The 24,807-nt window shown below is 42.3% G+C and overlaps 2 protein-coding genes across 3 annotated transcripts in view; one reads left to right on the top strand and one right to left on the bottom strand.

The window, feature by feature from the left end:
• Positions 1 to 20,972, bottom strand: SUPT7L (SPT7 like, STAGA complex subunit gamma). 2 transcript variants are annotated; one of them, XM_064509543.1, is made up of 5 exons: positions 20,847 to 20,972; positions 19,775 to 20,259; positions 12,386 to 12,710; positions 10,127 to 10,364; positions 1 to 5,776 (listed from the first exon to the last, which is right to left on the bottom strand). In XM_064509543.1, exons 2-5 carry the CDS (start codon positions 20,185 to 20,187, stop codon positions 5,514 to 5,516), a joined length of 1,239 nt encoding a protein of 412 aa, XP_064365613.1. In that variant the 5' UTR covers positions 20,188 to 20,259; positions 20,847 to 20,972; the 3' UTR covers positions 1 to 5,513. The 2 variants fall into 2 exon arrangements, with proteins under 2 accessions (XP_064365613.1, XP_025976945.1); XM_026121160.2 differs by lacking the exon at positions 20,847 to 20,972 and adding an exon at positions 20,658 to 20,807.
• The window catches only part of SLC4A1AP (solute carrier family 4 member 1 adaptor protein), an 18,439-nt gene continuing 14,513 nt past the window's right edge, over positions 20,882 to 24,807 (top strand). The window contains exons 1-5 of the mRNA XM_026121205.2: positions 20,882 to 21,460; positions 22,001 to 22,187; positions 22,898 to 23,020; positions 23,816 to 23,876; positions 24,646 to 24,785. Coding sequence (XP_025976990.2) covers positions 20,936 to 21,460; positions 22,001 to 22,187; positions 22,898 to 23,020; positions 23,816 to 23,876; positions 24,646 to 24,785 — 1,036 coding nt within the window. The 5' untranslated portion in view covers positions 20,882 to 20,935. The remainder of the gene's footprint in view (positions 21,461 to 22,000; positions 22,188 to 22,897; positions 23,021 to 23,815; positions 23,877 to 24,645; positions 24,786 to 24,807) is intronic.

Below are 24,807 nucleotides of genomic sequence, written 5' to 3' on the forward strand. Positions count from 1 at the left end.
TTTAATTCCAGAGATGGTTTTATTACCTTAGAAATTACAAATAAGCTCTCTCCAGGAGAGAAAGAAAATAAAAACCCTGAAATATTTCCAAGCAATTTTGCTCCCTATAAACACAGGCAGAGTTACATATTGCATTCATGAGCGTGTAAAAAAAATTTTTTTTTAAGTAAAATATCCTTCACACATAACGAGCATTAGTCTCAGAATTAAGCACATAATCAGATTGGCCTCACCTACTCTACCTAATCTTATTTTCCCATTTTCTTTTTCAATTGTAAACTTCTATGCAGGAAGCATCGCTTTTTCTCCACAGCATCATGCATATTCAAGGTAGTATGGATGGCCTTGGAATTAAATCACAAGGTAGCACAGTTTGACATACAGCTGTGTACCAAAGTTGTTACACTGATGCTTACAGTGACCCTTGCTGGATGCCAGGCAAAATTCTTCAAAAGGAATAAAAAGAAGGTATTTCTAAAGGAAGGAAGGAGCGATTGCTCATATACAATCCTGTATGCACGATTCCTGTGCAAAATAATTTACAAGCCTAGTAATTCACAGATCTTGCTCTCCATGTTGATATCAAAGCTCCTACCAGTTTCATTCAGGACAAAATAAATCCCTAAAGACATCAATGCCACTGGATGTCACAATATGGACATTGTCAATGCTCAATATTCCAATTTGCCATCCACTCACCTTTGGAAAGAGAAGAGAGAAAGATGAGTCAACCAATAAAACTACAGACCACTGAAGAAGGTCAGCACAGCCCTTTACCAGCAGCCATCGAAAAACAACCACTGCAAGAGCAGGGCTTCACTCTAACTGCATAATCTCACTATGACCTTAAATTTGAGAGTTACATGGTCAATGAACTCCTCAATAGCTGCCCAAGGCTGCATTAACACCTAGTAAAATCTTACTTGATTCCTCAAAAGAGTACATTGTCTGTATCTGACCTGTTGAGCTAGACTTCAAGTTTCACTGTTTCATACACGATAAATGCTACTGTAAATCTAAGGGATGTAAATGTTTGGTGGGGAGAGGCTCCCAGAAGGTAAAGCTTCCACATGCACAAAAAGAAATTTCAAGCACACAAATGTCAGAGGCAACACATAATTGCGAACACATAATGGGGAACAGGAGGTAGAGATTTTACTCTGCCATCATTTTTTAAATGTACAAGCTAAGCTGATGCATTTCTGATCTCTCTGCATAAACAAGCCTCCTAAAAAGAATCAATAACACATCTCTCTTACACTGCAACGACACAGTAGAATCAATAGAGGGTGAATTTCCACTGTATTTAAATATACTTGAAGCACTCAGGCTTGGCTTGTTGCGGCATGTGTGTGTTACAGGGTGAAACGGGTGTGGAAAAGGGGATGTGAAATACAAAGGCATGATTAAAGTAAGACAGAGCATCTGCACTTGAGCAATACAAAGAAAGCACTTAAGATCGAGGCTTAAGAGGTTTAACAAAAGCCCTGGAGAGCAGCAGATTTTCATTCTTAGCCCATCTCAAATCTTGCAAATGAGCTAGTGATGCTGGCAGCAGCCACTCCGTGTCGTCTAGTTCCTGGCAATGGCACAGGGGACACTCCTTAGGTATCCTGGCCTCACAAATACTTTACTACAACAGTCTGGCAAAGCACATATGCTACAAGGCCTGATTACAGGTGTTCTCATACAATCTCAAAGATAGACACAAGACCCAAAGCAGGTTGAGCCTTGAGCCCCCAGTCAGATAAATTGTGTGTTGCTGAGAACACTGGATCTGTTGCTTTAGATCAGATGGGCAGTCTACATTTAGCTCAGTACTGCAATTTCTATGGAAAGCACAACTCAACACATAAAAGAAGAGGAAAAACACCTGCCCAGCAAGGGAAATTTCTTCCAATTCCTGAACAGGAAAGGCTAAAGTCTGGTCACTTAACTCATATTGATGCTGTGGAAGTCTTCACCTAAGCTAGTGAGGTTGAACTCACTTTATGGACAATGAAAAAAAAGGGCACTTCTAAAACACCATTCATCTGACCTGTTTTAGACTTCTACTTCAGGGCCAGATGAATGGTGTCCTAAAAATGACTATTCCTCTTCAACTACAAATGGGGCCCAGAGCAACAAATTCAGATGCAGACATCAGAGTGAGATGACCCCACCTAAACTACCTGCCTTATACCATGGTAGTTGCATAGCATAATTGTGCTGCACTTCTTTATGCTGAGTAGTTTTGCCTAAATCTAGTATTAGCAACAATCTAAATGGAAGGAAAGCTCAGTTCTCATAATACTCTCCAAAGGATCAAAGCTTGGGGTTTTTTGTTGTTTTTTTGTGTTTTTAATATTAACTAAATCTCAAACAGACTTCTAAGAGACAAATAGTACTTTTTTTTTTTTTTTATAGCTGACGAAACAAACAGGGAGGTTGCAACTTGCCTAATGTTAACTCAGAGGGATCAAAATAAAGATTTCCTTATACACCAGTCCTCTGTTCTAACTAACTATGCTTCAAATGGCTAGAATTTAGGCCCCAGGAGGAACCTTTAAAACTGTGAAGAGCAATTTTAACTCCAGTGTCCATAAAAGCCCGGGGTCACTGATTCTTATTAAGCACAGAGGAATTTTATGTTTGGCTTCTATTTCTATAAAGCGAAAGAGAAATACAATCAGGAAGAAAAGAATTAGGACTAGGCATGCTATACAGAAACAAAAAAGTACTATGCCTGAAGCTCATTCTTTCAAAAGGTAAACTTGCAATTTTAAGGACAAATGGGAAGCCCGGTAAATCTCCTTCAAACATCCCAATGGGTTATAGGTATAGAGCCTTTTTAAGTGGCTGTTCATTCTTGATTCATGTTCATTCTAGCTTTTTTGAGAGATACTCACTGAATCAAGTTAAAGACTGAGTTGATCAACTGAGGATTGTGCAGAACAAAAAAAAATTGTCATCAGTCAGCTGGGCCATAAAAACACACAACAAAATAGATTCTGTTTCAAACTAAGTTGTCAAGACAGAGACTTTGAATAGGAAAACTCAGCTAGCCTGAAGTTGCTGCACTCAATCCCATGGAATGAAGAAAAAGTTTCCATTGTCAGCATCAGCTCTAAGCAATAGTAAAAACTGTTTCTTTCTCTCAGGAAAATCCTACCTTGAACAGCTGGCCATCAACTTCTCTGATCAGAAGATCAGCAAACAAACTAGGGACTAAACTCTACTGCAGTTGTTACTAACAAGGATGAATTGCTTGAGAATGTAAAGGTCTTGGCTGCAGCAAACATGAGACTGTGGTGTTTCAAATGCTGAGAAAAGTGAACAAGACAAATTCGAGGCTTCAGGAGGGCAGGTCTGGGCTTATGCATGGATCTTCATGACAGGATCTCTTCGGGGATTACTGTGGCCTTCTAACAAGGCCCAGGATTGCTGGTTGATCAAAGACAACTTTCTCAAAGTACAAGAATGGTCCATTTTGATGAGCAGAAAGTCAAACAGGTGGGACAGAAGGCCAGCATAGATGAACAAGGAACTCCTGACTGAGCTCAGACACACAGAAAAAAAGTACACAGAGGTGGATGTTAGAATGCGCTGACCAGGAGGGGGTATAGAGACGCTGCCCAAGCATGGAAGGACAGAGTTAGGAAAGCCAAGCTTAGCTAAAGTTGAAACCAGCAAGTTCTTCACATGAAGAACAAGGGCTTCTGTAAGTACACTGGCAGCAAAAGAAAGGCTAAGAAAATGAGGATGTATTATTCAATGGTGCAAGGAACCTAGGGACAAAGGATGCACTTTGTACTTTATGGTTGATGTACTCAACACCCTTTTATCCTCTGTTTCCACTGATAATGCTGGCTTTCAGGCCACTCAGGTCCCTTGGCCTACTAGGGTGTGGGAATGAAACATTAACTAAAACAGAGGAAGATGAATTGACAAGAACTTAAGTCAGCTGGACTTACACACATCCATAGAGCCAGACAGGAAGCATTCGAAGGTGCTGAAAGAGCTGGCTGATGACACTGTAAGGCCATTCTCTAGGATCTTTGAAAGGTCATTATGATCAGCAAAGGCTCCTGGATGACTAGGAAAAGACAAATGTCACACCCATCTTCAAAAAGGAAAAGAAAAAGTATCTGGGGAGCTACATGGTGGTCAGGTTAACCTCAGCCCCGGGAAAGTTTTGAAGCAAATCCTCCTAGAAACCATTTCCAAGCATATGAAAGCAAGATATATCCAAAGTCCAACTGATGGTCAGGAATTAGTAGCATCTCTCAGGGATCAATACTTTAATACTCAGGTCTTTACTAATGACTTGGACAATGGGATGATGTATACTCTCAGCAAGTTTACAGATCACACCAGTTTGGAGGGTAAATATGTAAAAATGCTGGAGAACAGGGCTGCCATTTAGAAGGACCAAGATAGGCTGCAGAAATGGACTCACAGGAATCTCATGAAGTTCAGCAAAGGCAAATGCAATCTCCACATTCCAGCACCTGGGATGGAAAAACCTCATACAATGCTACATGCAGGATACTGACTGCTAGAAAGCAGCTTTGCAGAAAAGGACCTAGGGTCCTGGTGGACAAGTCAGACATGAGTCAGTAGCATGCGCTTGTGACAACAAAAGCCAAATGCATAGGGAGCTGTGTTAGCAAGAGTGTAACCAGTAGGTTGAGGGAAATTATTATTCCTCTCTATTCAGCACTTGTGATACCATGTCTGGAGGACTGTATCCACTTTTGTGCTCCTCCTTACAAGAAGGGCACTGACCTACTGAAGGAAGTCCAAAATAAGGCCACCAAGACAGTTACAAGGCTGAAGCACAGGATGTACAAAGAGAGGCTGAGGGAGCTGTGTTTCCATTAGCCTTAAGAAGAAAAGGCTAAAAGGAGATCTTCTTGCTGTTTACAACTACCTAATGGGGAGGTTAGAGAAGATGGAGTCAAACTCTTCTTGGAGGTGAACAGTGATAGAAGAAGAGGAAATGGACGCAAACTGGAACATGGGAAATTCCAACTGGATGTCAGAATTGTTTTTTTCTTATTATGAGGGTGATCAAATATTGGAAAATGTTGCCCAAAGAGGTCTGCAATCTCCATTCTTGGAGATATTTGGACAAGGCCCTGAGCCACCTCTTCTAATCGTTCCTGCTTCAAGCAGGGGGTTGGACTAGAGATCACAGGAAGTCCCTTCCAACCCATATTATTCATTGATTCTATGACTTAGCAAATCTCTTCACAACTACTTTTCACTGGTAACTTCCTCTTTCATCCAAGCCAGACATGACACTGTGAAATGTACAGAGTGATCTTCAATCTCATCAGTCAGGATGGAGTACAGAAGCTGGCAAAGACTGGAGGTGAAGGTCACTACACAAACCTCATAATAATACCATGCAAGGTCCCTCAGACACCAAGCCCTGTTTATATATCATAGCCATCATAGTACTCTCTTGGCTCATTTCAAGTCTGCATTACACAGTATCAGGACTAAATGAAAAGACTCCCTTTTCTTTTTCACATCTTCTTCATCTTTTTCTTGCAGCGCTGGTTGAAGACAGGTGAGGATCCCATCAGACTGTCAGCAGAATGAGAACCGTAGCTGCTCTCAGAGCCATTGGGACTCTGTGGCATCCCAGCTTCACTCATGCCTGACATGGGCTCCTCGAAGACATCGCTTCCTAGGACCCCATGCCCAGGTACATTGCCCTCCTCATTTTCCTGTGGCTCCATTTTCACCTGAGCCAAGGTCCAGAGAGGGGAAGCATTCACCTCAGCCCCTGGAGAGAGAAAAAGCACACAGTAGTCACAGAGTAAAGGGATAAATTACAAAGGGCAAGTGGGTGCAAGGGACAGCAGCACTGGTAAAGAAAGAACAAAAGCAAAGCTACTGGTGAAGTAATCTCTGAACAGGTGAACAGTCGAACAGTCTATCTGGGGGGAAAAAAAACCCAAAACAGAAAACCCCCACCGACCAGTGGGAAACAATAAATAAGAAGTCTGTTGGTGGGCTTTTTTTTTTTTTTTTTTTTTTTTTTTTTTTAGTGCTCAGTAATTGATTCTCTCAAAAAATATGGCACTATCCTTTCACAGCAGTCTACCACATGGTTTTCTCCACGAGAAACAACCTAAAGAGCCCCCATCATTCTCTAGGAAGGAGTGTCTCAGCAGCAATGAATATGCCAACAGTACACAGACTACACCCTGCACAAGCAAGGCTTTTAAGTCATCCCTGATGATGAGGTCAGCCACAGTGGACTTCTGGCAGTTTTGCAGGGGAGGTGAATTGAGAGGGCACAGAACTCCAGTACAACTTTCAGCCTGGAGACACAGGGACATGAGAGCTGCTCAGCCAGTCAGTCAGACTGCCTGCCTTCTTGTACTTGACACCTACAGATCTCATCCCATCCTTCTGCAGAACAGAAAGAAACCCTCTTGACTCTTAGAGAGTAGACACCCTGCTGGGAGATAGGCCATTATCGGAGGACAGTTTGCCACAGGAACAGATTGCACATTAATTTAATGGAACTAGCCATGCCAGCTGAGGGGAATCGGGGAGGGGCAGGGCGAACAAAACAAAACAAAAGAACAACTAGATGGTAAATCCCAGGTGATGTTTACAAAGAAGGGAGTTGAAGAGTCACACGGATTTTTAAAAATGACTGATTAGAACAATTGTATTAAAACACATTCAGAACTATCAAACCTTTCATCTAGATTAACTGCATGATCTTCCTTTGATTGCTATCATCCTCCCATCTGCTTTTCCCCGCTCTCTCATTGAACTCATTTCATGCATTTAACCCTATCAAAAACACTGCAAGATAGTTTAGTCAAAATAAAACTAGAATCTTTTATGTTTGTGGGGCATCTTGCCTTGTAAGGCTCTGAATGGACTTAGGGCTCTTTAACAGTACCATAACATTAAAAAATGATAATAACTTGAAATCTTGGACCACAGACACTTTTAAGAAGTCTGTGAAGGCTGAATTAATGATCTACCAAATCTTTGCTCATTGTGTCATTTGTACGCTCTCTTTTCCCCCTGATTCTAGCCAGGACTAACAGACCTGAGGCAAGATATCCACAGAATTCCCAAGTTGGGTTTGGTATTTGTTGTTTGCAGTCAACTGCTTCTCAGAAGTTAAAATGGTTCAAAAATATAGGCCGCAAACTTAATTCCTCTGTCACTTGTTCAAACCTAACTCAGATCTAGCAACTGTAAGTTGTTATCACACAGCTGGCTAGACAGGCAAATGAAAGGAACCTTCCCATTTTAATTAACTCCACAATGGAAGATTTGCCAGTCCACACCAGTGATACAGTTTGTGATACTATTTTTTCTAGTTTTAGACTAGTGTGCAATCTGAACAGATTGAGGATTTTCTGTGCAAGAATACAAAAGTGTACTTCTTGAAAACAGAAAATGTTTTATCCCCAAAAGGAGTAATTACAGATTGCATTATATCTGCTTATTTATAGTTTTTAAGAGAGATAAAAATGCTATTACAACTGATACTAATTAGGCATCTTGCTGAGAGGGGCATAAACAGCCCAGAAATTAATAAAGCTTGAAATCTCCTCACTTTTAAATCTGATCCCTCTAGTGCAGCGTTAATTTCACAAGGAAAATAAAACAAACTAGGAAACCAGCTTTAGTGAATTTTCCAAACCTTTCGTCTCAAGGGGCTTGGCTACAGTTTGAAAGTACAACCAAGCCTCTTGTGCTGAGCCAAACCTATTGTAGTTCCCTATTACTAGTAATTATACAGAAAACAAGTCTTCCATCATGTGTTTGTACTGTGAACTTTCCCTTATGAAGGGGTCAGGAATCTTTTCCAGAACAGCTTAGCCCAAACTAGGGCTTAAGAGATCTTTGTGTGGACAACACAGCCTACCTTAGTTCAGGAGTCAGACAGCAAGCAAGAATGAAAGCGCTTGCTGATGTCCAGCAACCTTAATGAAAAGATCCCTTTAAGTTAATTACGAGTGAATGTATTCCTCACAAGGACAAAGGAGACATCATTAACATGCTATCAGTTCCATCAAGTTACAGCCCTGGTCTACACAATAATCAAAGGTGCTCACTAAATTTACTATTTCTTTCTTTCATCAATTGCTCTTCATCGCTCAGGCTTATGTCTTTCAGCTCTATCACTTCAGGCTTATGTCTTTCAGCTCTATCACTTGTCATTGAGAGTGTCACTAATGACTACCCCAACTTAAGCAGTGACACAAGACATTTCATCTGCAAAGCACTTTAACTTCAAAGTACTTCACAAATGAGCTAATCTCCATGTTATCCTGCTGGGTGGAGGAAAAGGATCCCCAATTTTGCCTCCATTTCCCCACCTGCAATGAAATTAAACAGCTAGCCCACAACTGGGCATAAGCAAAAACACAAGCAAAACATGGAAAGTTTTAATGTCAGTTTTGCCCTCAGACAGTGATGCACTGCTGCCTTCCTCATGGACCTCACACTTATATCTTTGAGATGGTGGTGTCCCAATTGCAGCAGCTTTTTCTCACTCTTTTCTGCCTGCCCAGCTCTAGACCAGGACGTCTTACAGTGATGAGATTTCCAAAGGCCCTTATGAAGCGAAGAGGGATTTTTACGGAGGAACAGAGCACTTGTATTCTTCATTAGAAAACATCAATTCGATATTGGAGAGGCAAGAAGCATTTAATATACAGCTATCATGATAACCTCTGGGTCTCAAGTGGTAGATGCTAATACCAAGCTTTTCAGATGAATCACTTGCAACCCCAGATGGGCCAGAGGAGTCTGCTATTCCCTCTCCCACAAAAACATGAGCACTTCACATTTCAGAGCTACTACACAAAACAATATGAGCTTCCAGAAAAAATGTCAGATGGATTTGCGGTTTTTAAAACTCAGCAGAATGTGCTATTTTTTAAAAACAACTGATAGACTCAGAGGTCTACTCTCCCCTCAGAATACATGATACTTAGATTAGGGTTAATAGGAGAACATACTCCCGTCCAGAACATACTGGATTTTTAAGTGAAACATTTATTACTGCAGTGACTGGTGGAGTTCAGCAGGTTCTATACAAAAATCAAAACAGACTGTCTTCAGGAGAAGAATACCCTCTTCATTCTCCATAAAACTTAGCACTACGAAATAGCACAGAGACTAAAACTTGTATACAGACATAGAACAGGCACAACAATAGCATATTCTCCCACACTAGCTAGCAGTATGCTCCAGTACATCCAACATAGAAGGATGACTTTGAGGAACAGAGTGCAGTCTCCACAACCCAAACACTTAATTTTTCATCTCACTTTTCATGGCTGCAGCTGCCTATAGCAGGCTTTGGAGGAGAGACTCTAGAATAGGAGAGAGTCCCATGAGCCCAATTCACATAAGTCACTGATAAGCGTTCATGCAACAACGGTTGTTGCTACTAGGATGACTTCCAAAAACGGAGGACAGAAACAACTGTTCACTGTATCAAAACAACTATTCACTGTATCACTACTATTTCCCTTACTCATTCCGTGCCTATACCATATAGGGTCTTGAATTTATTCCTGTCACAAGGAATATGGCCTTCAACTTTTCAGAAGTATGAATTTCTGGACAAGAATCCCAAGCTACCTGAAAAAAAAAATCCAGGTCTCCTCCTCATTACCAATAAGGACAAAATACCAGTTTCTTTTATTTTAAACTAAAAAAAAAATCCAAAAGTTATTTTTGTCTTTGTTATATCAGACTGGGAAAAAGCCCCCAGTACTTACATCTGCAAAAAATACTGCAGTTTTCAAAACAATAATAAAGACTGCAGAAAAAGTCTACCTCACATCAATACCAAACCCAAGAACTTTCACCTTCCCCTAAAAATAAACAGCATATGAAACACTGTTTTTCACAGTCCCTCTCTGGGTTAAATATTTAACAAATTCCAATAACTGATACCTTTGATTCTTTGTTTTGTATTTAGAATTTAAGCAAGGGTGTTTCCCCGTCACCCCCTATTATTTTTACTAAAAAGTAAAACATTCTTCTCCCTCCCCTTCCTCACACTTAAACGTGCTATTGAAACTGAAACAAGACCACATGGGCAGCTGAGAGACTGATTCCAGCAGTGGCAGGGAACACCCACCTGAAGCCTGTGGGGAAGCTTCCACTTCCAAGTTGGCAGAGAAACGCTCACTCTGGGCTCCAAGGACTCCCACTGGCAAAGACTGGTCACCAGAAGCCAGATCTCCTTCTAGCTCCTCACTTATGGGGAAAGTGATATCGCTAACAGGTTCCTCCTTAATCTTCACAGGCTTTGTGTCTTCTGCTGCCTTTTCAGGATTGACAATCTTCTCATACTCTTCTGAGAGCTGCTTGCTAACCTGTGAAAGATCATTGGGGGGAGAAAAAGAGGCTGAAGACTTCAGAGACTCTGATGGCAGCTACATGGCAGCGTGCTCTCTTCCCAGAACATTACTAACATCTCACCTGATCAAACAAGCAAACAGGTATCAGCTACACAGTAAAGATTTTCCCCTCCTTAGAGAACACCTTCTATCCTGTATCAAGGGACTTTAAAAATAGGGTTAATTCATCAACATATCTACTTGATAAATATGAGCACCTCTATTTCATGGATGATGAGATCCAGAAATTTAACCAGAGCAAGAAACAAAAGCAAAGTGCCTCAGCCTTGCCCTTTGGTTTTAACTATAAGACCGTCCCCGCCTTCACCAGTACCAGATTTACTCCAGCATTAAAAATCAAGCGGCTTTCATATTCATCAGCTTCTGTAGTCACAACTGGCAAGGCCTGGTTACCTTCTCTCAGATCCAGAGCAAGAACACAGGAGAAGTTTTCTCCAATCGGATAAGTGAAACAAATGCAGGAATGCAATTTGGAAACAGCTCTTTACTTCTAGAAACTTATCAACTGTAAGCAATTAGAAAAGTAAAAATTTCAGATTTAGCCTTGCTTCTAACAGCTGCTTCTGCTTGTCTGTACCACTGAATCCCAACATTCAGGGAACTATGGTCGGGAAAAGCCTGAGGCTTTTAACAGCAGAAGAAAGAATGAAAAAGAATAGCAAAGACTACTTCCTCCTTCTAGACATACTTCCAAATACAGAGGCTACTATGGACCCCAGCCCTGCAGAACAGAATGAGTTAGACTATGACCAGCTGCAGGATGAGACTGAATTGCATCAGCAGAACAATGCAGAAAACGCAAATTTTAGAAGCAGAGAACATTTAGGTATCAGGATGGAACTGCTAACTACACTCAGTGTTTCATCACCTTTCAAATTAAAAAAAAAAAGACTAATGCAAGAGTATCTTTTAACTAATGCAATTAGCCCCTTTGAGCAAAAATGTTTTCAGTGAGGACAGATCTTGATTTTATCATTTTTATGTCCAAACCTCAGAATCCATCATGATTTACATACTGCATACATTTGCAGGTGTCTCCGATTTATACTACCTCTGTAAGCCACAATGTGCCAAGCCCAGTAAGAGAAAGAACACAGGTTAACTGTTACAAGAGGCACCTGGCACTCAGATATCATGAGAAGGAGAAAGGCATAACCCCTGGAAAGATTAGACATGGGAAATTTTGTCTTTGGTGACAGACTAGCTACTTGCTTCAAGCCTTGGTTTTTGATGAGGAGGAATAGAACTCTCATGTCACATTCCTGTGTTTCCATGAGTCCATAAAGGGCAGAAGGTCTTTTATCATTTAAATAAAATGCACATGTTCAATTTCATAGAAGACCTGGTCCCAAAGAAACTATTTCTTTATTCCTACAACCGATGTTTATACGGCACCTCTCATTCCAAGGAGATTTAACAAATCCTCTTCTTTATCCATAGAAAGGCAATCCCAACCAGAGTGGAAGGCAGCAACTGTTTAACAGCTCAGAGCAGTAAAATACCCTATACTCTCTACCAGACTGAACTTCCTGTAGAGCTTAAGTCACTCCCTTGCTCAAGCCAAGCAAGTCACTGCACAGAAAATAATTTTTATTTGCTTGCTTATTAGCTTTCTGAAATGTTAAGCAGCCAAATGCCACATCAAAACAGAAATTCAGTTGATCAGTCAGTACTGATTTTATGTCTACTTGGTATTCTTGTTTGGGCCATCCATGAGTTGGAGCTCTCCTCTTAAGCACAGGCAGGCTATCAGCACAGCATTCTTAGCCAAAGCAGAGACATGAGTAAGGAGCTCTCTCTTCTAGTCAATTTTGTGAAAAAAAATCCTGTTTTCCCTTTGCGTTGATGTCTCGCCTTCACCAAGAGGTTTTCTAACGGTATTTTACCACGGTAACACACAAGACTTGCTAGAGGAATAAACAATTGTACGGGGGTTACTTTTCTTAGCACTTATAGCTCCCTGCTATTCTCTTCACCTGAAGCATGTAGCTGTGATAATCCTTAATGCGGTGTTGCCAGAACTTCTGCAGCGAGAGCACACTGCCAATGCCCACTTCATGGAAGACCTGTTCCATGACATCAGGGAAAGGGGTATGCCCAAGTCGAGCTTCTCGATCCACTGCAAAGCGCAGCAGTTTGGTGAACTTCAAGCAGTACTCGTGGGCAATGTCTGTCAGGGTCTCCAGGACACTCTCATTGGCGCACTCAAAGCCTGTGTGAGCGAGGATGGTGGCCATTGACTGGTAGAGAAGCTGCCGGCAGGAGGACCAACTCAGTTCAGTCACAGGCTCCCCTTTTCCTCTAAAAAACAGAAAGGACAAAAATAGCTTCCTTCCAAAACCTGAGAGAAAGATACCAGTTCAAAAGATACTCTCATTACTAAGGTGAGCTACAAAGCGAAAGCAAATTGTTTGAAATTCTCCACAGCTTCTCCATTATCTAGGAACAATATCTAGAAGATTTTTGTCTGCGTTCCCTTCTTCCCCTCCCTCAAAATCAGCACGGCCATGTCTCATTTTCCCTTCTAATGCTGCAAAAATCCTTGGGTGATTCATGTATGTAGGATGCATAGCTTCTCAACCCTTAAGCAGCTCCCTTCCCACCCAAGAGCTTTTCTCCTGGAGATGTGAATTAAGTGGGACTTTAACAAAAACAACAACAAAAAAAAGCATTTTAAATAGCATAAATGAAAAACATTTCCCCTCTCAGTTAATTACATTTCTCTTTGTTATCACCTCTGATGTCACAGGCCTAATAGTCAGGTACAGTCTGGGATAGACAAGATCTGAATTTGTAATGCAAAAAACACACATAAAAAGCAACAAATGGAATACACACCCTTATACATTCACCTCGTAAAGCTACACTGTGGCCAAAAAGACCATTTCCCTACCCCCATTTCTAACAGTCACGTGGCATGATATGGAAAGAATTATCCCAGTATGCAATGTAAGCAGTGAACACAAACCCTCGCTAGGAGGCCTGGAGAGGTCCTACCTTAGAGCAGCATTCCTTAGCCTTGGGTTTGAGACCTCTTTTCTGTGTTGTTAAGTGGTAAGAAATGGCAATCCAGGACAGAAGAGGCAGAGAACAACTAACATGAGCATTTCAGACATCATTCACTCAGGCAACTGAATTTTTCAGCAAGATGAGTTAACAAATAGAAATTCCACACAGGAAAAAAGAGAAGACAAGACAAGGCAAATACAGTTAAATCAGATTTCTAAACTCATGACTAAACATATGTAATTTATTTAGCCATGTCAGTAACACTGCCTTCAGATGCTGATGTCAAAAATCAAGTTTCCTTTCTTGCTACATATGGTATTTATTTTTTTTACATTTCATTCAGCATCAATGGTTGAATTAAGCTAACAATTTCATCCTTCATTTGTTTCTGATCAATTTCTTCTAACATTTTATACAACCCTCCCTAAGAATTCACCCCTTCCCATACTCACCATACACTATTTGTGTGCCACTACACAATCTTTCCAGTAACAAAACTTGATTAAACAGTACAGGAACAGCATCGATGATTGATATCAAAGAAGGCACTATTCTCGCTAAAATTCCCACTACCCTGTGGGAAGTGTATGTGTATGATGACACATACATCAGGCACCCTTCAGTCTCACTGAAAAACTGGATCACAGAGCCTTAGCCCCCTCTGATCCTCAGAGATGACCCATACCAAATCACCGAAACATAGCAGTAAAAAAGGTAACATTTCAGAGGAGCGAAATTGGAGAGTTCAACTTTGAGCATACCAGGACCAAAATCCTAGGGGTTTCATTTTCAAAAACTCCAGGTCAGCACTTTCTGCTTATTCAAATAAAGGAGGCTGGAGGGTAGGAGGAAATGACACCATATTAAGAGCTGCAGATGATGGTACTACCAATGGGGTGTTAAGAACAGCATGTGAATCTCAGGTCATCAATTCATCCCAGTTATTAATTGCTGGAAAATGACTCGCATCCCAATTCCTACTCAGTCATGTGGCTACTTTGGAAAGAGGACAGCAGGTGTTCTGACAAAATGATTAAAAGATTATCAGTTCTCTTATAAACCAGTATCATCCACGCTGTTTTTACATCTCCCTAACTCCCCCCTCCACCTCCCAGTGACAGATTTCAGAAGTTCGCAAAGAGCCATGTCTCATACCACACTGGAACAAGGAGGCTAGATCTCCAGAAAAAAAAACACTGAAATATAAGAAGGTCAATTTTTCTTTTTTAAGAGGGGGGAAAAGGGAAATCTTTTCCTTTTTAACACAAATAAAGGAGATACCTTGCTGTCTAGCAGTCATCGGTTGAGAGCATCTTACGTTACCAAACTGATAATCATTAATACAGAAACAAATAAACAGCTGTTATTGACACTATACCATTCACACAAAACACTATGGCCAAACTTAAACAAGGCACAGAATTCAGCAAACCCAAGCAGGATACTCACCTACTTCTAACTTGGAATACAGCAACCATTTAGCAATGCATATCACCACTCAGAAGCAGTAGAGAACGTCATATCTCTTTTAAACTCCCAGTGGAAAAGAAACTAATTGCCAAGATTAAAATGCAGCCAAGTCACTATGCTGAAAGAGATATAATCAACTTGAAATCTAATCAATTAAAGACAGAGAGAAAAGAAATTTCAGGTACTGCACTCAAATCCAAATTCCCACTTCTTTTTGTCGTGAGATCAATCAATTTTGTTTTGTTTTGTTTTTAGTTTTTCTTCCCTTGATTTCCCATTTCCCACAATAAACAATAGGAGAAGGCGATTAAAATCCTGATTACACAGGGAGAATTGAAATATTGCTATAAATGTTAATACAAATCAACAGATAAGAAAATATTTTTTTCTTTCTCATCTTCTTTAACTTTCAAGTAACATCTAATAAGAGTGCGAACAAACAGAAATAGACATAGGCAACACATTTTAAGTTGAGAGCAGCTGTCTAATGTTAAGCCTTCCCAAGAAGGACCAGGAAAATTCTTTTTCCTGATCATCATGGATGGAGAGCCTTGGTCTTAGATGTCACCCAAATGCCCAGCACCTCCAAAAGCACCCTTATGAATACTGTCATTATGCAGAAGGCCACTTTCTGCAACACTTACTGCTCCCTGAATAGCTCTCATTCAGTTGCCATCCAAAACCAAGCCTTTTTAATGCACTATCAGTGTCATGTAGTTGCAAGTAAATAAGAGAGCTTGCATCCCTAAGATTCGGTTACCAGAGATTAACAAGGCTGACAATGAAGCCTGTGACTTGGAGATAATCATCTTTACAGAAAGTATAGTATAAAATTTATCACAAATGCTCTGAAACACTTGCCAACTTGTCACTCATTAGTTTTGTGTTTCCAAGAGATCTAGATTTTTATGGGTCTCCAACACTAGATGACGTTCCAGAGGGAAATATACCTGCCAAGCCACAAATTCATCAAACCCAAAGGCTAGTCTCCTCCCACTCTTGTTAATGAACCTGCAACATGCCAAACTTCACACTGGAACACAGGGACCAATATGCCAGTTCACACCTATCAAGCTAATTTTCAGGATTAATAAGGTTTCAGAACTCACAAAAGACCCATTTTCTGTGACAGTCAGTTAACATGACAACAAGCCATCCACCAAAGGCACCGCAATCCATTCACCCAAGTCCCTCCTTTGTAAGGCCTTTTATTTATTTATTTATTCCTAAAGGAAAGGAAATCTCATGGTTTATTTCCTGAGCAACTGTCTTTAGGGAGAAGTGTTTGGGCCAAGTCAGTACAAGGATCAACTGCTGAGGTTCACTCAACTGAAGTAATGAAGTGTTACGCTCTCTCACAGATGAACATAAGTTAGGAGCAGACGGAGGGAGAGATTGTTTTTTCTATTATGAAACATTACATTTTTGAGTTGAATTGCTACCAAATAAGGAGCAACAAGGTCACTTCACAGCCACTTTCCACAGTATAGTAAAATAATGGAGAACACTGGAAAAACAAGATTAAACTAGTCACAGAGTGTATGAAAGCACATAAGCACAATATCTCAAAAAAGAAAAGTTTCTTCTGAAAAAAGGGCCTCTTTCCTCCCTCATTCTGAGTAGGCCTCTTTTTAAACATTTCAAATACGTCTACAGAAGGCTGCACAGGTATAAATAAACTGCTCAATAGATGATGTTTGGAAAATAAATTGGGTCCCAGTGGGACAACACCGAACACCAGACAGCTTATGGGGCTAAGGGGAGGTGCTTTGTCCAGCAAGGTAAATTTGTTCTGCATGCTCTAATTTCCACTGCTCCAAATCTTTCCCAACATTAAACCCACTCTGCCACCAACATTTACTTTCCTACTTCAGTACAGACATTTCCTAACCACAAGCCATGAGCTGTCTTCCCATTGAGAGTTCCCTGTTTCATTCACAGATAATCTTTCAGTGCAAACCATACATCTAATGTGGTCAAGAATGCCAATGAAGACAGCAGCAGAGAAATCTGTTAAAAAAACAACCACGTACAGACAAGAGAAAGCATCTGGGGAGGCACATAACAAGCAGACAGGATTCCTTTGGAAGGCAGATCCATGCTAGTTGGAGGAAGCTGAACAGAGAAGGAGGAAAAACCTAGCGTCCATTTTACAGTAAGAGTCTCCTGTTCAAACAGTAGTTGTAAGTCTATGGTTCCCTAGTCATCCTTCATCAGTTACGCTTTAAATTTACCTTCTGTTTCTACACCAACCAAAACCAAATGATAATCCTTTATTGCGTACCTTGAGGACAGTAACATCAACAGTTAAAAATCACCAAGACCAAATGGTAATTCACCCAGGAATACTAAAGGAATTCAAGAATGAAACAGTTGAATAGCTGTGGTGTGCTCCCTCTTGCTTTAAACTGCCTCGGCCCATGAGCACCAGAAGACAGAAAATGTGAAAACATTTTCTTTTAATGATTTCAGAAGAGATGGGAGGACCACAGGCTGGGAAGCCTAGCATATTCTGTTGCATCAAGGAAATTCACAGAAATGCTAAGAGCAGAATTACAGGACACATGGGTAAATGAGATACACTCAGGAAAAGTCAAGACAGCTTATGCGAAGGGAAGTCCTGCTTCATAAGCCTACTAGAGTCCTCCAAAGGCATCAGGAAGCATCAACAAGCAAGTATGTAGAGATTGCCACTATGGTACTGAGGGCTTTGCACAGGGATCTGCACCAGGACCGAGGTTTTTCCAATGCAATTATAAACAGCCTGCAAAAATGCAGGAGGGGAACAGTGTCCTGATTAAATCTGCTTGTGGTACAGGCTTGTTCAGGGTTGAAAAGACAGTGACAACTGAAAAATAGCAGTAAATTATGTTCTGTTTCCTCCTTATTTCAAAAGGGATGAAGAAGTAGGGATTGCAGCTAAGGGGAAAAAATACAAGAAGGGTAACAGAATGAATCCAGGGGACAATAGTGAAATAGAACACAAGGAGGTGAGATCAACGGATCAAAATGAAAAACAAGGGAACAGAAGGGGACATGACAGAGGTCTGTATTAAAGACTCTTGTGGTCTGATTCACAATGGCTGCTCTTATATTCCTTTCTTTTTATACTGACACACAGTTTCTGAGACACAAGTTATTGCCAAAGAAAACAAAACTAAAATATCCATTTAGTCTATTACTGTAAATCTAGCAATAGCACATAAGAAGGCATCACGAAATTAAGCAGTACTATCTTTTATCAAGGGGAAGAATGGTCTTCCTTAAATCATTTTACGCACTAAGAACAAGCACTGGCAAGCCTTTTAAATTTATTTTTGTTACTATAACTGCAGCTGCTACTCTTATTCATGTAAGCATCTTAAAACAGTAAGAAAAGACATACAACAGCAATCTGAAAGTTTTCTTCTGTAAAAGCATAAATGTGTTTGGTTTAGCAAGCATACATTAAATTCGAGTCTATACCGCAGCCCATTATAAAGTCACCTTCTATCAGCCACAAAACATTTCATTTTGAAATTGTCTATCAAGCTTTTGCAATCTAGTCCTTAAACTCCCCCATGTGGTTGATTGTTAAATAACATTTCTTTACTCTGACCCCAGGTACTGGCAAGGGACAACAAAAAGACAAGGCAGTCCCCAAAACATGGCTCAAAGCCATAGAAAATTAAAGTTAAAGCTGAAGCCAACAGGGAAGACAGAGTACCGCATGCAGCACACAACTGGCTCAGTTCTATAAACCATAGTGCCAAAAAGAGCAGGAATCACAGGGCTTGGACTTTGTTCTAACAGGACTGGATTCCCCTTCATCCCTTTAGACAAGTTACTTTATTTCTTCCAAGAAGGATGATGGTATTCTTCCAAAAGCAGGACTAAAGCAATGCTCTACTGTTTAGAGAGCCTATGTTACCAGAAGCAGCATCTTTCAATAAACTGCATTTTATACCACCTCAGGTCATTACAGATTTCAGAGGCATTTAACTGATTTAATTATATTTTATTGATGCACATTTTCCCCATTTAAAAAAATAAAATTTATTATTCTCTCCTACATCATGTTCATTGGAGCACACTGTTTAATCTAAGAAGAAAATGTTAGAGGGATGAGGATTTATCCTTGAAAATAAATGCATACAACATACAAAGCACCATGAGATTCTACAAGAAATGCAATACCTACTTGTAAATTTAGTGCGTGTTGGAAGTTTAGACAGAGAAATAATGGTAATACTACTGAAACAAAGATTGGCTGCAGAGGTAGAAGCAAGACAAGCTTCCTTTATATTTTCTCCAACCCATGGCTGGTGGAGCTGGTGTCAAGAGAGACAGGAGTTCCCTTTGCCAGCAGTCGTTGCCGCATCTGTCCAGACCACCAAACACCTACAAAGAAGGTGAAATGGGGTAGTTTTTATGTCACAGATGCTTGGCCGCTAAAAACTAACAGGTATTAGTTATCAAAGCATCTTCTCAGAAGCTACAACTAATCAGTCAACACCTAGACACACATCTTAGAAATTTTCAGTTATTCAGTAATTTAGTCATGAATAAGTGACCTAACTATACGACTTCGCATCCTAACCTCGTCAAAATAAAATACCACTGAAGATGGCAAAACCATTCACAAACATTGAGCTCAACATTAATAAGAGAGAAATCAGCACAACACATCCACGTTTTACAGACAGGAAACAAAGACACATTTACTTTAAGCACCTTGCTTATTTCCCAGGCAGGAGAAATCCATATGTCTCCTCTTCTAAGCCTATGTTAATCTTTACATGCAACTCTGCCCCTTCAGCTTAAGGGAATCCATGTAACTCCATATATATTGAAAAACACTCAGCTTTCCTACAGCCAAAAACAAATCCAAAGAAATACCAACACACCTGTAGAAATCACTCTCTGGGTCACTGTGCCTCAGCTGGAATGGCATTTTGGGGGTTTTGCTATCCAGAGGAAGCAGGTCATCGGGCAGAGGTGGAGAGGCTGGACAAGATGGCAGAGGTTCGTTGTCTTCAGTTTTGATGCCCTCCACTTGCTGCTGATTTTGGGCCTGAGCCATGGCAATCAGGCTGCGCAACCGCCTGTTGTGCTGGATGAGCTGGATGGTGTGAATCGTGAGGCTGCAGGGCTCGGAGGGGATGTCCAGCATGGTCGTTGGCCGGGGTTTGTTTGCAGACGGCTGATGCAACGGAGGATCTTGGACTTCCACGGTACGAAACTCACGCTGAAGCAAATCAAAGGAGCTGCGATTGGCCTGGTTAGACGAAACGGGAATCTCGCCCCAGTAGCGCAGCATTTTTCTACTGATAACGTACAGTCCGCAAAGGCCCAGAGGAAGGTGACCAAATATTGTAGCACAAAAAGAGCCCTGTTGCAGGGGGGAAAAACAGGTTTTGGACAGCAACAAAAACCGGCGTTGAGCCAATGCCCCGAATAAAGCAAACACTCAACACTGGGGAAGCTCCCGCACGACACTGCACTAGGAAACGCGGCTTTCGCGATGGCGGAGGGACGCGACGCTCTCGTTTAACGGCTCACGTCACCCGGGGAGAAGAGAGAGACGAGAGGAGGGCGGCTCAGCGCTGGGCCGGTAACGACACCGCCTCGGCAGCGGGGCTGCCGCTCCGCGCTGCCCGCGCAGCCGGTTTGGAGGGGCAACCGGGGCCGCGGCCCGGCTTCCACGGGGAAGCCCAGGGCCCGGCCGCAGGACCCGCCGCAGCCCCCTCGCCCTGGGGCCCCCGCCCGCCCCCGCGGGGATCCCCGTACCCGCCGGTCGTCGCCGGGGCGGAAGTCGGCCCCGGTCCGTCGCCAGAAGCGGCTCCCCCGGAGCCAGCTCTCCTCAGCGCGGGACGCGCTCGCCGCCGCTCCCTCTGCCGCCTCCCGCCCTGCCCTGCCCTGCCCCACCCCACCCCACCCCACCCGGGACTCTGCTGGCGAGGCAGCCCCGGTGCTCACCCTCCGCGCTCCGGTGCTCACCCCCGCGGTCCTCGGGGGCCGGCGGAGCTCGTTCCCGGCGGGCTCTATTTAGCGCCGGACCCGCCAAGATGGCAGAGGCTATGGAGACGGAGCCGTCGGGCGGCGACTCCGCGCCCGCTGCCGCCTTCAAGCGGCCAGACCTGCCGCCGCCGCCCCGCGCCGCCGAGCCCGCCCGCGCCCCCGAGAGCGGCGAGCCGGGGCCCGGCCCGCCGCGGCCGGCCGCGGCGCCGGCGCCGCGCTACGAGGAGCCGCCGTGGGGGAGCGGCCCGCCGGGCGGCGCCGGGTACGCGCTGGAGGTGCTGAAGGGCGGCGCGGTGCGGGGCTCGGTGCGGCTGCAGGGCGGCAGCTGGTTCCTGGTGGGGCGGCTGCCTGGCTGCGCCGTGGCCCTGGAGCACCCGTCGGTGTCGCGGCACCACGCCGTGCTGCAGTACCGCGGCGACGATGCCGCCGCCGCCGGCTTCTACGTGTACGACCTGGGCAGCACCCACGGCACCTTCCTCAACAAGGCGCGGGTGCCGCCGCGCACCTACTGCCGCGTGCGGGTGGGCCACGGGCTGCGCTTCGGCGGCAGCTCCCGCCTCTTCCTGCTGCAGGTGCGCTGCGGCCGGCCGCGGGCGGGGGCGTCTCCGGTGCGCGGGGGGGGAGGCTCCGTCGCGGCGGCGCTCCGCGAGGAGCCGCTCTTCAACGGTGCGATGTGTCAGGAGAGCAAAGCGGCGGCGTTTCCGTGTGGTCAAGGGGAGCTTTTCTTAGCAGGAGCTTGGAAAGTGCACTCTGCAGGCGCTCAACGGATCTTAGAGGCTCGTTTCCATTTAGCTCCTTATGCGTAGCACCGATAACGGATCTACGGAAATCTTTGCATTCTGCCTTTAAAAACAGTCGTATTTCAGATCGAGCTGCCTACTGATACGCCTAGTACACAGTAACGCTTGTTTCTTTTTTCTCCCTTTGGATAGAACGTTAAAATGAATGTATTGCAGGTACAGGTTGCAAACCATAACAAATAGTCCAATAATTACCTTTTTTGAAAAGCACCGTAATGATTTATTCATGTTATTGTAATTAAATTGCGTGTCTGGAAAAAAATATGTATTTTTTAAAACACTTGTGTGAAGTTTATGGCTTGTACTGCATAGGGACCTGAAGAGGACCAAGAGTCTGAGTCCGAACTAACTGTAACTCAGCTGAAGGCACTGCGCAAGCAGCAGCAAGCAAAATTAGAGAAGACGATGTTGGGGGAGGACTCTGATGAGGAAGATGAAAAAGAGGATAAGAGAAATGAAAGCAGTCAGAACAGTGACATGAGCTGCTCATGGGGAATGGGTAAGTGGCAATGCATCTCCATATAAGTATGCTGATGTACCTTGAAAGTATTTTTTTTGTTTTGTTGTTAAACCAAGTCTTCGTGAATGCTGGGGTTGGATTCTACCTGAATGCTTGGTGCCCAAATCCAGTGGAAGGCTTTTAGTACAAAGTAGTCCTTTTCCTTTTAAAAAGAGGAGGGAAACTTGTATCAGACAAGAACTATGCTAGAACTTCTCTTAAAATCAGCAAGAAGGTAATTTGGCTACAATTCAAAAAGAGTATGAAACTAAGAGTTGATATTTATGCTATATGTTGTGATTCTGTGATGGCGTGCACATTTTTCCTTGAAAGGTAGAGTTTAATTGCTTAAGACTGCTATACAATACAGCTGACTTTAAGATGTGGACTTCCTCTTAAAAAATTAAAGTTAGTTAAACCATAATGAGCTTTTGAGTACAAAATGGGCTGCTTTTCTAAACAGAAATGCATAAACACGTAAAAATTCTAAAGTAGTGAAATTACAGTGAAGTTCATCTACAAATTATATCTTACTATGGAATAATTAATACTAAAATGAAAGGATACAGAAACAATATTCACGGTAAGGAAACTTATTGTAGAATGGCGTAACTGGTATTTCTTTCAAACTAACAAAAGTTGAAATATACTGGTATCCTCTTTCCAGTGTTTTTTTCATTTTGTTTGCACTTTGTATGTCTTTTTTCCAGGGGAGGATGCTGAGGAGGATGAGGCTGAAGAAAACCCTATTGCTATTGAATTTCAGGAGGTACAAGATGCCTTCTATATGAAAGACCCTAGGAAGGCCCTACAGGGCTTTTTTGACAGAGAAGGTACATGCTTGTTTGGGTTTTTTCCTTCCCTCCACCCCCTACCATTCAGGAAAGCTTGGAGTTTGTGCTCTTTTTTTTCTTTAAGACTTAAAATGTGGGAGCTAAAGCTTTTCTGATACATTACCCTTCTCTTCTCGCCCCTTAACTCACCATTGTAGAGCTGAGTTACTACTTTTTAAACTGGGAGTTGCAGAGAACACCTTGCATTCCTTTGGAGTGGCACTCAAAACACTTTAATGTTTTGAAGCCGTATTTAAGAAATACAAAACAGTCAAATTCCAGACCGTTCTGTTTGGGGATGGCTGTGATTGTAAGACAGAATTGAAAAGTATTAAAAGGCAAATAGCAATAATGAAATGATTTAAACTTTCAGTGGTTGCTAGTGAAGCTTGCATATGACTCAGTTATTTCCTAAAGTGGAAAATAAATTAATCTTCAATATAAATCATATTTGTGAGTCCAGACTATAAACTGTTATTACTTCAGTAAGGTTTACTTTAATACATGCAGATGCAAGGCTGTCGTTTTTATGACCTACATATTCCTGAACAGATCACTTAAAGGTGAAAGAATATTCCAGAAATCTCTGACCTGAAAAAGCCTTGATCGTGGAAAAACAACAAAATGAGCATAGTATCATCTGAAGATCACTTTGCTAAAAAAAGCAAATTCACTGCCTTGATGTGGGCATCTCATTTCTTTTGTTTAGCAGTAACATTCTTGTCTGCTCTAAAACTTATTCCTGCTTATTGCGATTTAGGTAACTACAACAACTTTCTTTCTTTTCCTCTCTAGGAGAAGAGTTAGAATATGAATATGATGATCGTGGCCACAATAGCTGGCTATGCAGAGTCAAGTACGTTTACCTTCATTAACATTATGTACGTAGAGGCCGGCTTTGAATTCACAAACAAAAGCTGAAGGAATTACTGGTCTGTCTCACTTGCCAAAGAGGCCAATTGGAATTAGGCCTAAGCCCTGATACTGAATAAGGAGGCCAAGGATCACTGCCTATTTCAATGTCTGCACTTCTTTCTTGTCTATCAGTGTTTGGTATTCCTTAGAAATGAAAATCAGGAAAGGAAAAGACAAGGTTCTCTCAGAGAGAGGGAGAGACAGACAGAGGTTTTTCTTCTACTGTGTAACTGATGCCCCTTCTTAGGTAGTATAAGGCAATTTTTGGTGTGTTCCTACAAGAGGCCACTAACATCATCCTATCATTAGGTAGGAGAAGGTGTGAGGTAAGAATCAAATCAGATAGGTACGTCTCTGTGTAATGGCTGTACTGCTTTAAAAAATTTTTGCTTAAAATGTTGATGCTTAAAATAATTCAGGGGTTGAAGTTTGACTTATTAACTTGCAGCATTTCTAGAGGAATGATTTGGGAATGGATGCCGGAAGACTTACTGTTCAGACCAGTGGAATGAAAATTTGCTTGCATGTTTTGGGAAAACTGTGCTTGTGTTTTGATTGGTACTGTATGACATGAAAGGTGAAAATACTTAACCCAGAAAAAGAGGCTAGAGTGAGACAGAAAGAACAATGTCAACAAATACAGTATCTGAGTAGTATCCCTGAAAAGCTGTTCATATTGGAGCTATTTCTCGAACCTTTGAACTGAACAGATTGCCTGTGGATGATGCATCAGGGAAGCAGCTGGTGGCAGAGGCTCTCCATACAGGAAAGAAAAAAGAAGCAATGATACAGTGTGCACTGGAAGCTTGCAGGCTACTGGATGCTAGGGGAGTACTGCGGCAAGAAGCAGGTGATTAACCAGTCAAATACTT

This window comes from Dromaius novaehollandiae, chromosome 3 (genome assembly GCF_036370855.1).
Source record: "Dromaius novaehollandiae isolate bDroNov1 chromosome 3, bDroNov1.hap1, whole genome shotgun sequence".
NCBI classification, from domain to species: domain Eukaryota; kingdom Metazoa; phylum Chordata; class Aves; order Casuariiformes; family Dromaiidae; genus Dromaius; species Dromaius novaehollandiae.

Bases quoted from the DNA above. Each gene is read 5' to 3' on its own strand.
- SUPT7L (XM_064509543.1), bottom strand. From the start codon at position 20,187: ATGCTGCGCTACTGGGGCGAGATTCCCGTTTCGTCTAACCAGGCCAAT. The intron at 12,711-19,774 runs GTGTGTTGGTAT...TCTGTTTTTTAG, and splicing joins CCAGAGAGTGATTTCTACAG to AGGAAAAGGGGAGCCTGTGA. The intron at 5,777-10,126 runs GTGGGTGTTCCC...TTCTCTCTCCAG, and splicing joins AGCTTCCCCACAGGCTTCAG to GGGCTGAGGTGAATGCTTCC.